The sequence below is a fragment of the Carcharhinus amblyrhynchos genome, chromosome 5, assembly GCF_965287045.1.
Source record: "Carcharhinus amblyrhynchos chromosome 5, sCarAmb.v2.hapA, whole genome shotgun sequence".
In the NCBI taxonomy this organism is placed as follows: Eukaryota; Metazoa; Chordata; class Chondrichthyes; order Carcharhiniformes; family Carcharhinidae; genus Carcharhinus; species Carcharhinus amblyrhynchos.
The window spans coordinates 67246962-67260414 of NC_137328.1; the positions used below are offsets into that span (position 1 = coordinate 67246962).

General features: G+C 40.8%; 1 protein-coding gene across 1 annotated transcript in view; it reads right to left on the minus strand.

Moving 5' to 3' along the window:
- Positions 1 to 13453, minus strand: part of prdm6 (PR domain containing 6) — a 222615-nt gene that overhangs the window by 86738 nt on the left and 122424 nt on the right. The window contains exon 3 of the mRNA XM_080189688.1: positions 9214 to 9341. Coding sequence (XP_080045814.1) covers positions 9214 to 9341 — 128 coding nt within the window. The remainder of the gene's footprint in view (positions 1 to 9213; positions 9342 to 13453) is intronic.

The window sequence follows — 13453 nt, forward strand, 5'->3', positions numbered from 1 at the left end:
CAGCCTGCCATGAGGGACTTTGTCAAATGCCTTACTAAACTTCATGTAGACAACAGCCACAGCCCTTCCCTTGTCAATCATTTTTGTCACTTCCTCATAAAACCCAACTAAATTAGTGAGACATGACTTCCCTTGTACAAAACCATGCTGTCTGTAACTAAGAAGACCATTTAATTACAAATGTGTATAGATCTTATTCCTAAGAATCTTCCCCAATAATTTCACTATCACTGACATCCATATAGACAACATCAACTGCACTGCCCTCATCTACCTTCTTGGTTACCCAAAAAAACTCTATCAAATTTGTGAGACATGATTTTCCAATCACAAAGCCATGCTGATGGCCTGTAATCACTCCTTGCGCCTCTAAATGCCTGTAGATCCTGTCTCTCAAAATACCTTCCAACAACTTATCCATCACAGATGTGAGACTCACTGGCCTGTAATTCCTGGGCTTTTCCCTGCTACCCCTTTTAAACAAACACACACTATTTGCCATTGTCCAATCTTAAGACACCTCATCTGTGACTACCGATGATTCAAATATCTTGGCTAGGGGACCCACAATTTCCTCTCTAGTCTCCCACAATGTCCTGGGGTATACTTCATCGGGTCTTGGGGACTTATCTACCTTGATGCACTTTAAGACTTCCAGCACCTCCTTCTCTATTATTTGTACACTCTTCAAGACATCACTATTTATTTCCCCAAATTCCCTAACATCCATGCTTTTCTCAACAATGAATACTGATGGGAAATATTAATTTAGGATCTCACCCATCTCTTGTTGATCTGCACATAGATGACCTTGTTGATCCTCAAGAGGCCCTACTCCGTCCCCAGTTAGTCTTTTTGCCCTTATGTATTTGTAGAAGCTGTTTGGGTCTCTTTTGCCTTATCTGTCAAAACAATCTTGTGTCCCCTTTTTGCCCTCCTGATTTCTCTCTCAATTCTAGTCCTACACCCCCTATACTCTTCAAGGGGTTCACTTGATCCCAGCTGCCTATGCATGATATGCGCTTCCTTCTTCTTCTTGACCAGGGCCTCAATACCCTGAGTCATCTGGGGTTCCCTACTTCTACAGCCTTGACCTTCACTCTAAGAGGAATGTGCTTACTCTGAACCTGGTCAAAACATTTTAAAAGCTTCCCACTTATCAGACATCCCTTTGCCTCTCCATAGACTTCCCCAATTGACTTTTGAAAGTTCCTGCCTGATACCATCAAAATTGGACATGCCCCAATTTAGAATTTTAACGTTTGCGCCAGACCTATCATTCTCCATAGCTAGCTTAAAACTAAGAGAATTATGGTCACTGATCCCAAAGTGATCCTTCCTTATTTCCCAAGAGGAGGTCAAGTTTTGTCCTCTCTCTAGTCTGAATGAGAAATTCCTCTTGAATACACTCAACAAAGTTCTCTCCATCCTACCCTCTAATACTATGGCTGTCCCAGTCAATGTTGGGAAAATTAAAATCTCCTACTATTAACACCTTATTTTTCTTGGAACTATCTTTAATTTCCTTACATAATTGCTCCTCAATTTTCCACTGACTATTTGGGGGCCTATTGTACAACCCTATCAAAATGATTTCCCCTTTCTTATTTCTCAGTTCTACCCATATAGACTCAGTGGCCAAACCCTCGGATATATCCCCTCTCAGTGTTGCTTTTCCCTAATCAAAAGTGCAAATCCCCCTCCCCTCTTACCTCCTGTTCTATCTTTCCTATAGCATTTGTACTCTGAAACATTGAGCTGCCGGTCCTGTCCCTCCCTCAGCCATGTTTCAATAATTGCTATAATATCCCAGTCACATGTACCCATCCATGCCCTGAGTTCATCTGCCTTGCCCATCAGGCCTCTTGCATTGAAATGAATGCAGTTTAATCTGGACTTCCAACCCACTATGGTTGTATCAGTTGGTACCTGACCTCAGACTTTTGTATCTTTTTCCCAATGGAAGAAGGTGGAATAGAGATTGTTCGGGGTAGGTGGGGTTCTTAATTATGCTGGCTGCTTTGCCAAGACAGCGGGAAGTATAGACAGGGTCAATGGATGGGAGGTTGGTTTGCATGATGGATTGGGCTACATTCACAACCTTTTGTAGTTTCTTACAGTCTTGGGAAGAGCAGGAGCCACACCAAGCTGTGATACAACCAGAAAGAATGCTTTCTATGGTGCATCTGTAAAACTTGGTGAGGGTTGTAGCTAATATGCAAAATTTCCTTAGTCTTCTGAGAAAGTAGAGGCATTGGTAGGCTTTCTTAACTATAGTGTTAGCATGGAGGGACCAGGACAAGTTGTCGGTGATCTCGACACCTAAAAACTTGAACCTCTTGACCCTTTCTACTTCGTCCCCATTGATGTAGACAGGGGCATTTTCTCCGCTATGCTTCCTGAAGCCGATGACAATTTCCTTCATTTGTTGACATTGAGGGAAAGATTATTTTTGCCGCACCAGTTCACCAGATTCTCTATCTCATTTCTGTACTCTGTCTCATCATTGTTTGAGATCTGATCCACTAAGGTGGTGTCGATAGCAAACTTGAAAATCGAGTTGGAGGGGAATTTGGTCACACAGTCATAGGTGTATAAGGAGTATAGTCGGGGGCTGAGAACAGTCTTGTGGGGCACCGATGTTGAGGATGATTGTGGAGGTGGTGTTGTTGCCTATCCTTACTGACTGTGTCTGTGAGGTAGGAAGTTCAGGATCTAGTCACAGAGAGTGGAGCCAAGGCCCAGGCCATGGAGTTTGGAGATGAGTTTCGTACGAATAATGGAGTTGAATGCTGAGCTATAGTCAATAAATACGAGTCTGAAATGGGTGCCTTTGTTATCTAAGTGTTCCAGAGTTGAGTGCAGAGCCAGGGAGACGGCATCTGCTGTAGATCTGTTGCGGCAGGAGGTGAACTGTAGTGGATCCAGGCAGTCCAGCAGGCTGGAATTGATTCATTCCATGACTAGCTTTTTGAAGCACTTCATAATGACGGATGTCAGAACCACCGGAAGATAATCATTGAGGCAAGCTGCTTGGCTTTTCTTTGGCACTGGGATAATGGTCATCTTCTTGAAGCAGATAGGGAATCAGATTGTTGTAAAGAGAAGTTGAAGATGTCCGTGAATACCCTCGCCAACTGATCCGCACAGGATCTGAGTGTTCGTCCAGGTACCCCACCCGGACCAATCACTTTCCGTGGGTTGACCTTCAAGAAAGCTGTTCTCACATCTGCAATGGTGGTCTCAGATATAGATTCAGGCTTCCACAATGAAGGGCTCTCGCTGACCTCTTGCTCAAAATGGGTGTAGAATGCATTGAGCTCATCAGGGAGAGGGGTGTTGGAACCAGAATTTTACATGCCTTCATCTTGTAGCCTTGTAATCTTGTAATATATGTATAAAATGCCTTGGGATTTTACTTAATCCTGTCTGCCAAGGACATTTCATGACTCCTTCTTGCCCTCCTAACTCCCTGTTTGAGCTCTTTTCTATTTTCCCTGAGTTCTTCAAATGCTTCATCTGTTTTTAGTTGCCTGTACCTCATGTATGTAGCCTTTTCCTTTTTGACTCAAATCACACTTTCCTTGGTCATTACTATGTCAGTGTTGGAAAGACTGAATGTTTAAGGCACGGATGAGGTGCTAAGTGAGTGGCTACTTTCTGCTTGATAGTATCAAGCTTCATGAATTTTGTTGAAGCTGCACCATCCAGGCAAGTGGAGATTATTCCATCATGCTCCTGCCTTGTGCCTTGTAGGCAGTGGACAGGTTTTGAAGAGTCAGAAGTTGAGTTACTCTCGGCATCTCATCTTATTTCTTCTGATGATTACACCTTGTCAATTATGACAACGTCTTTGTAAATCACAGAATCGCAAAATTGCTATGATGCAGAAGAAGGCCATTCAGCCTACTGTGTCTGCAGCAGCTCTTCAAATGAGCACAATGACTTAGTGTCATTGTCCTGCCTTTTCCCCATTACCCCTGCACACTGTTTCTATTCAAGTAATTGCCTTATGTCCTTTGAATGTCTCAGTGGAACCTGCCTCCACCACACTTTTGCATTCCATACTGAACCACTCTTTGTGTGAAATAGTTTTTTCACACATTGTATTTGCTTCTTTTGCAAATTTCTTTGTGGGCCCTGTCTTTCTTGATCCTTTTTCCAAGCGGTAACAGTTTCTTCCTATCTACTATATCCATACCCCTCACAATTTTGAGCACCTCTAACCATTCTGCTCTTAGTCATCTTCTCTCCAAGAAGAACAGCCCCAGCCTCTCTAGTCTATCTTCATAACCGAGGTTTCTCATTCCTGGAACCGCTCTTGTAAACCTCTTCTGCACCCTCCCCAAAGCAGTCAGATGCTGCCTAAAATGTGGCACACAGAGCTGTCCACAATACCCCAGGTGAGATCTAACTAATGTCTTATATAAGCTCAGCATAATCTCCTTGCTCTTGTACTTCACGCCTCTATGAATAATGCTTAGGCAACATCGAGGGCCGAAGGGCCTGTACTGTGCTGTAATGTTCTATGTTCTATGATATTGTATGCTTTATTAACTGCTCTCTCAACCTATCCTGCCATTTATAATGACATGTAAAAATACACACTCTGCTCCAATACACCCTTGTACCCATTGTTTAAAATTGTGGTTCTATGTTCTTCCTCCATTTCTCCACTTCGAACTTCATCTGTCCATTCCACCAAATTGTCTATGTCTTTCTGAGGTTCTACATTGTACTCACCATGCTTCCAAGTTTTGTACCACCCTTAATTTGCATCATCCTCAAACTTTGAAGTTGCCCCCTATACACCAAGATCTAGACAACTAAGGGTCTCAATATTGAACCCAATCAAACACTACTATAAACCTTCCTCCAGCCCCAAAAAAATCCACTAACCATTACTCGCTGTTTCCCATTATTCTGCCAATTATGATTCCACATTCCTACTATCCTCTTTAATCCATGAGCTAGAACTTTTCTCACAAGTCAATGATGTTGCACTGTATCAAATTTCTTTTTTCTGTATGCAGAACTGCAGGCAGTGTAGTCTAACCAAGATTTAACATAAATTTGTATACAGCAAGCTTTTATATTCTATTCCTCCCAGGAATAAAGCCCAGTACCTTGTCTTATATTCTTAATGGCCTTATCACATTGGGTTGCTACTTTTGGCAATTAGTGTGATTGTAATTCCAGATCCCTCTTTTCCCTTCACCACATTTAGTTTTTTAGCCTCCAAGGAATAAATGGCTTCCTAATTCTTTCTGCTAACCATCTTATATATCACAATATTAAATTTGTTACTATCAAAAACCCTGCAAGTTTCATTCAATACCATGTCTAAAATTCCTGAATCCAAATAATTAATGTACAACATAAAGTCCTGTGGTTCCAGCACAGATCCCTGCAGGACACATTTTTCATTTTTGCCAGTCTAAGAAAACTTCCCCCAACTGCACTTAACTCTATTCAGTTATGTAGCAATCTTTCAATCAATTTTATTACCTGAATCCTGATTCAAACTCAGTCTTGGGTCTCTTATTGAAATACTTTCTGAAATTCCATATATACTGCATCCACTACATTGACTTTATTTACTCTATCTGTTCTTCAAATAATTAAGATAACCTTCCTTTTAGAAGACCAGTAAGATATTAAGTAAACTGGGTCTGTCGTTCCATGGGTTAGCTCTGTCTCCCTTTTTGAAGATAAGAATTATATTTTTTGTCCACTATTTCTCTGAATTATTTCTTGCTCTATTGAATTTTTATATATGGATATGACTCCCTCTGTTATCTTCTCCCCAGTTGCTATGAGTAGCCACAGGTTCACACTGATTTAGAATCTTGGAATTGCTACAGTGCAGAAGGAGGCCGTTTGGCCTATCAAATCTGCACTGACTCTCTGACAGAACATCTTATCCAAGCCCTACCCTTTAATCCCATGTATTACACCACTAATCCCCTTAAACTTACACATCTTGGGACTCTAATGAAATGCAAAGTTTCTATCCAATAGCCCTGCCATTTCAGTATCATTTCCTGTGAGTTTACTTAGTTCATACTTTGTGGTCCAATCCCTATTTCATTCTGTCGTAATTACTCTACATAGTACTTATTTTTATATTATTTGACATATTCATTTCATATTACTTCTTGGTATGTTTTACCACGTTTCTTGTCCCATCACTTTTTGTCATTTGCTCCTTTACCGTATATGTACTTTCTGTAAGTCTCTTTTTTTGGATTTAATTTAGTTATCACCCCTTTCGGACTAACATCTAGCATTCTTCATACTCAGCTTCAGATGACCCTGCAACCTACTGATCTAATTGGCAGAGCCATCCTAACTAACAAGCGAAAGAAACCCTGACAGTGCTTTATACTTACAAGTTGCACAATTTTAGCTGGTTAACCTCAAGCAGTGCTGTTGTAAACATTTGAGATTCCTCCGCTTTGACTCCTCCAATCCCTGGTAAACTTTCTGGGTATGTGTAAGTTGGACATGTTTCAATGGGGATGGAATGTATCCTCATTGAAGGAAAGAAATAAATTGCATTTATAAACCACATTAGTGCATCCTCAGAATGTCCCAAAGTGCTTCACAGATAGTTACTTACTTTTGATGCATAATAATTGATGTTATGTGGGTCAAGTGGCAGCCAATTTGGGAACAACATGCTCCTATTAACGACAAATGAGCTAAACGTCCAGTAAATCGGATTTCTGCTTGTATTTGTTGAGGAATGATTTTTGGATGGAACACTTAGGAGTTCACCTCACATTTTTTTCAAATAATCTATCAGAGCTTTTACAGTTTCACTGAGACAGCAACATTTCCAAAAATGAACACTTCTTCATTCAGCATCTGGTCAAATGTAAAAATGATATTAGGACACTTAATGCTTCTGTATTATGATAACAGTGGTCCTTCCACAGCAAAAAGGCCTCACAAATCTCTGTTTTGCAGTTTGCCTGCATAATAAAGTCAGGAAATAAAGTATTTAATTTTTTGTTGATATATCGGTGATACTGGCAAGGCCGCATTTACTGTCCGTAGCTGGATGCCTGAAGAAGGCCTTATCCAAGAACTTCTGCTATTCTTGTTGTGATGGTGTTTCTGTTATTGTAAGAAACTCCAGGATTATGACCCAGAGTGACAAGAAAGGGATAACAGTCTACGTTCAAGTAAAGTTGAAGTATGACTTGCAATACAAATATTCCTGTAGTTTTATTGAGCTTTGTGTTATTCTCAGAGTTGGTTGAATTGCTGTGGCATTGTTTCCTATTGTCTGTACATTGCAACTTTACTGTACAAATTGTGTAAGGGATAGATAAGTCCATAACAGAAATTCTGAACAGACAAAATTATTTATCATTATTTTTATGAGATGTGGGTAATGCTGACAAAGCCACATTGTCTGTCCATCCAAAGCTGCCCTGAGAAGTTGGCAATGGACCTTCTTCCTGAATTGGCATAGTGATGATACTCACACAATGCTATTAGTTAGGAAACTCAAGAATATTGATCCAGCAACAAGGAAGAAACAACAAATATTTCCAAGTCAGGACTTGGAGAGGAGTCACATTACCAGAAGGATGTGGATGTTTCAGAGAGGCTACAGAAGAAGTTTACCATGATGTTGCCTAGCCTGGAGGGTATTAGCTATGAGGAGAGGCTGAATAAACTCGGTTCGTTCTCACTGCAATGACAGAGGTTGAGGGGGTGACCTAATAGAGGTCTACAAGATTATGAGTGGAATGGACAGAATGGACAGCCAGATGCTGTTTCCTAGGGTAGAAATGTCAAGTACTAGGGGATGTGTGGGGAAAAGTTTAGAGGAGATGTGCGAGCAAGTTTTTTTTACGCAGAGGGTGGTGAATGTCTGGAACCTGCTGGCCGGGGAGGTGCTGGGAACAGGTACGATAGCAGTATTTAAGGGGCAACTAGACAAATAGATGAATAGGATGGGAATGGAAGGATACGGACTCTGTAAATGCAAACAGTTTTAGTTTAGGCAGGCATCATGATCAGCGCAGGCTTGGCGGGCCGAAGGACCCGTTCCTGCGTTCATTTTTCTTTGTTCTTTGTAAGAACTTAAAAATGACTGCTTCCAAGAGACCACTGCTCTTCTTGTTCTCAGCGGTAAAGGCTACGAGGAAAGAAGACACTATTGAACTAATCTCAATGAGTTACTGCAGTGCACTGTATAAATCATAAATACTGCAGAAAAGTGTGGTGATGATGGAGGAATTTGAGAAATTGAGAACAGTAATTCAGGTATTGATGAAGTGAATTGCTCTGTTCTAGATAATACTGAGTGTTTTGATTGTTGTTATGGTTGAACTCATGCAGGTTACTAATGAGAATTTTATCATAAACTTGTCTTCAGTCTTGTAGATAGTGAACAGGATTTTAAGGTTTAAAACATAATCCACTCAGTACAGAATACAGAGCCTCTGCCCTGTTCCTGTAGTCATGCTGTTAATATTGCTGATCCAGTTAACTGAATGGTCAAACGGTAACTGCCAAGATGTTGATGGCAGGTCGCTTTGTGGATGGCAGTGATGTAGAAAAGTAAGATAGGCATTATATGGTACTTCAATGGCATAAACATTAGCTGCAATTTGCCAGCCCAAGTCTTGTTCCACTCTAGGCTCATGTGGGCTACTTAGTATCTACCTCTTACACCATTTGTAGAGTAAAGCTGCAATGTACAATCAATGAGAAACAAAATTGCATCAGTTCAGCGAGAATAACTGTCAACCTCAGTAAAATCATGGAAATATTTATAGTGCAAGCCATACATCATCTACACTTGAACAGAGATTGCCACTATTTCATTGTCACTGGGCAATAATCCTGGAGTTTCCTATAATGGGAACATCATCACAACAAGGATGGCAGCGGTTCATGGGTAAGATCTTCTTAGGACAACCAGCTATGGGCAGTAAATGTGCCCTTGCCAGTGTCATCCATATACCAAGATTAAATAAAATCATTATGTGACTTCAGTATTGGTGGCATTGTTAGTGGAATTGAGCCAACAATCTCATTCTTGACATTTGATGGAAGGAAAATCACAGATGAAGCAATGGATGATAATGAAGTCAACTGATATACATTGCCATCAGATTTCATTTGACTGCAGAAGTAACAAGTTGGGCTAAGTATCATGTTGATAGGTCAAAAAATTTACATTTCTCCTACCTGTACTGAACAACTGTCATGTTCTGTTCCCCACAATGTCTTGCACACCGGATATATCTCATCCAGTTTGATTTGCTGGGGTCACTGCCATCAATGAAGTGCTGTAGCGATCCTTCCTGATCATATATCTGAGAAAGAGGTCAAAAGGTCAAACAGTTGATTGGATCATCAGCGATCACTGTTTTGCTGCTTTGGCTGTATCTCTGCTTAATGTCAAACATAGAAATTTACGGCCAGGAGGTTTATCACTGACTTGTGGCGTTTTCATGAATCTCATAAACAATTTAAAAAAAAACTAATCATACTAAAATGTGGAACAACATGCTTGTTGATTTTAACTTGACCTTTATGGTAGATTTCATTATTCCACTGTTAGCAAATTGATGAAATAATGAATTCCAAACAAAAAAGAAACTATTTTGGACAATATTTTCTTTTAGTTGTTAGAGGATAAGATACAAGACCAATTGAAAAGGTTTTAGCCGAGGTGCACTGCTGTCTGATATTTGTCTCAATATTAAAATAGTTTACAGGTGAATTTGCAAAATATTGTTTTATTTCAATTAAGACAAACATCAGAAGCTCGATCTGCATTTTATGATTCTTTTTTAACTCTGTGAATTGTCTAAAGGGCATGTTTCCAATGAACAGCATTGTTCGTGCTTATTGTTTGAAAATAAACTAAATATATGTCAAATAGGGCGGCACAGTGGCATAGTGGTTAGCACTGCTGCCTCATAGTACCAGGGACCTGGGTTCAATTCCCGATTTGGGTCATTGTCTGTGTGGAGTTTGTATGTTCTCCCTATGTCTGCATGGGTTTTCTCCAGGTGCACCGGTTTCCTCCCACAGTCTGAAAGATGTGCTGGTTAGTTACATTGACCTGGACAGGTGACATAGTGTAGCGACTATGGAAATTTCACAGTAAATTCATTGCAGTGTTAATGTAAGCCTTACTTGTGACTAATAAACTTTACTTTTACTTTACAAATAACAATACTATTGTATAGATGATTCAGATTACTAAAATAATTTGATGCAACTATTTCACTGAGAATGCCACACAGTTTTTATGGACAGACTCAAATATTGTTGGGTTGAAGAAGGTGTATAAATGAATTACTTACAGCTGTGTCACATTTACTACAAAATGCAGTAAAACGATTTAGCAATAGTCTGATTACACCAAAAATACTGGAAACTTAAAAAAATGTGAAAGCCCATACTTTCATGTAAATAAATGACACTTTAAACAACGAGAAATACAGTGGAAAGCATCACAGTCCAGCATTCAGGAATTCACATTCTTTTGTAAGCTTTATAAAAGGAAACAGCCATTTGGAGGTTAAATTTCCTTTAGTAAGGTACTGGATGGAGTGTTTGCAGAAAATACATTTGTGTACCATTTTAATGCTATCATTAAGCCAATTAAATGAATCAATTAACCAGTTAAATCAAAGTGAAGCTTCTCGGTAATGTGTTTCAAGAGGGAATCAGAAGAACATAAGAACATAAGAAATAGGAGCAGGAGTAGGCCATCTGGCCCTTTGAGCCTGCCCCGCCATTCAATAAGATCATGGCTGATCTGTCGTGGTTCAGTTCCACTTTCCCGCCCTCTCCCCATAACCCTTAATCCCCTCTCTTATCAAAAACCCATCAACCCGCGTCTTAAAAATATTTAGCGAGGCAGCCTCCACCACTTCAATGAGCAGAGAATTCCAGAGATTCACTACCCTTTGAGTGAAGAAGTTCCTCCTCAACTCCATTCTAAACCGCCCCCCTTTACCTTGAGGCTGTGCCCCCTAGTCCTACTGTCCTTTCTGAGCGGGAAGAGCCTCTCCACCTCTATCCTATCCATCCCATTCATCATCTTACACGTCTCAATGAGATCTCCCCTCATTCTTCTAAACTCTAACGAGTACAAGCCTAGTTTATTCAGCCTCTCCTCATAGCTCAACCCCCTCAACTCCGGCATCAGCCTAGTAAACATCCTCTGCACTCCCTCCAAGGCCAAAATATCCTTGCGTAAGTACGGCGCCCAAAACTGCACACAGTACTCCAGCTGTGGTCTCACCAATGCCCTATACAGCCGCAGCAAGACCTCCCTACTTTTATATTCAATCCCCCTCGCTATGAAGGCCAGCATCCCATTCGCTTTCCTGACCACCTGCTGCACCTGCAAGCTGGGTTTTTGCGACTCATGCACAAGGACCCCGAAGTCCCTCCGCACTGTCACCTGCTGCAGTTTTTCGCCACATAAGTAATAATCCTTCCTACCATTATTCCTACCAAAGTGGACCACCTCGCACTTGCCAACATTAAATTCCATTTGCCAGTTCCTGGCCCATTCACCCAGCCTATCTAGATCCTTCTGTAGACTCTCCACACCCTCCGCGCAATTTGCTGTTCCACCAATCTTGGTGTCATCAGCAAATTTTGACACCATACACTCGGTTCCCTCCTCCAGATCATCTATGTAAATGGTAAATAGCTGAGGCCCCAGCACCGATCCCTGGGGCACTCACATTTATATCCCTGCTCTCTGTCATGTCCTGAATTGTTTAAATTCAAAGAGAGAATCCCTGCTTTGATTCTAACACAATATTGGAGCTACCAGTCATATAGCTGCTCTAAGGGATAACAGCACAATCAGAAAATACAATGCATGTGGGGGATTATTCATCATATATTGGATCATCCATCCTGAAGCACCCTTTAGTCCTGTCATTGCAGAATCTGATTGCTTGTTTTAAAATGCATCCAGAGTGTTTTTTTGCCTCCATCACTTTATTGGAAAGTTCAGTCCAAGCATTGATCAATCGCTGCATGAAGAAGAATGTCTTGATATCAGACATAACTTTAAAGTTACCCTTTACTCATTTCAACCCATGTCCACTTATCGTACTTGCAAAGTTTAAATTAAAATAAATATTCTATAATACACCTTTTCCGTATCATTTAACATTATGATGTGATCTTCCTTTATCGTCCATTCTTTTCTGGACTGCCCATCTCTACACTTCCAATGACCCTCTCATCAGTTGCTGCAGACAAGAGATACAGGCTGAGGATGTTGCTTTTATGATCTGTATGTTTCAGGAGAAAGTTTTCCAAGAGGAGAACAGAAACTCAAGCACTCAACTACAAATGGCTTTGTTAATTATAGCAGCAAAAACTTTGGTTCATTACCAACAATAATCATCATCACCCACAGCTGAGGTCTTCTAAAGACTATCAAGATTAACATTGAGTCTGCAATGTGAAAGGATTACCAATCTCTCAGTTCATATAGACACAGCTCCTCAGGTAGCATGAGATAATCCATCCATCAGTCCCAACATAAGCACATTTATCTCCCCTGAACCTCTTTATTATGTTAGGATTATGCTAAGATATTCCAAATGAATTTGAATTCCAAAAAGTCTAAACTAAGTAACATCTGAAATGGAAGTGATTTTCACAGCTGAATCGTCACAACTATATTGTTCTGGCAACAGGGATCACACCATGAAAGGCTTCGATGATGGGTTGCCATCAAGTCTAGTAGGACCCAAGGCAAATCATGGAGTTTGGTTTGAATTCAGCTTCATGACTATGAACAAAGCATGGGTTTACAAAACAATCTCTGGCGCCACATAAACCAGCTCACTTACTTCAATGTATTTGCAGAAATCGTGGCGCCATCTTTAAAGGACAGATCCATTAATATTGAAGTGAAACTAAACCCCCCACAACCCCAAGCTAAGAGGTATTGGATGGTCTCCCCACCCCACTCCCCCAGAGCCTGTAAATTCTCCCTTCACTGCCTGCATTCCCCCCCACCACCACACAAAAATTGAACCCCCCCCCCGACCAATTGCGCACCCATGAGGGTCTGACCATGGCATTCCTCGGCACATGTTGGCACAGCCAAGTTGGCACTGATTATATTGGGATTCCTGTTATTTCACCACAGGAACCCCATTATATCACGAGCAGGGATGGGGACATCCCGCTAGCATAAAAGCCCTATTGGGACTCCCTCTCGATTCTCTGCCCCCTCTGCCATTCCTGCCCACTGAAACCAAGAGTGGAAAATCCCCCCAAAAATCTTTATAGCCTACATTGCATACCACGTTCCTAACCTTTCTTTACAGGCTTCCTTCCTTTATGTTATGAAGTTGGTCAATTCAAATTTTTCTGCTGAATTTTGTATCCTACATCATTGCCATTGCCTTTCTCTTTTAACAGTAACATCTGC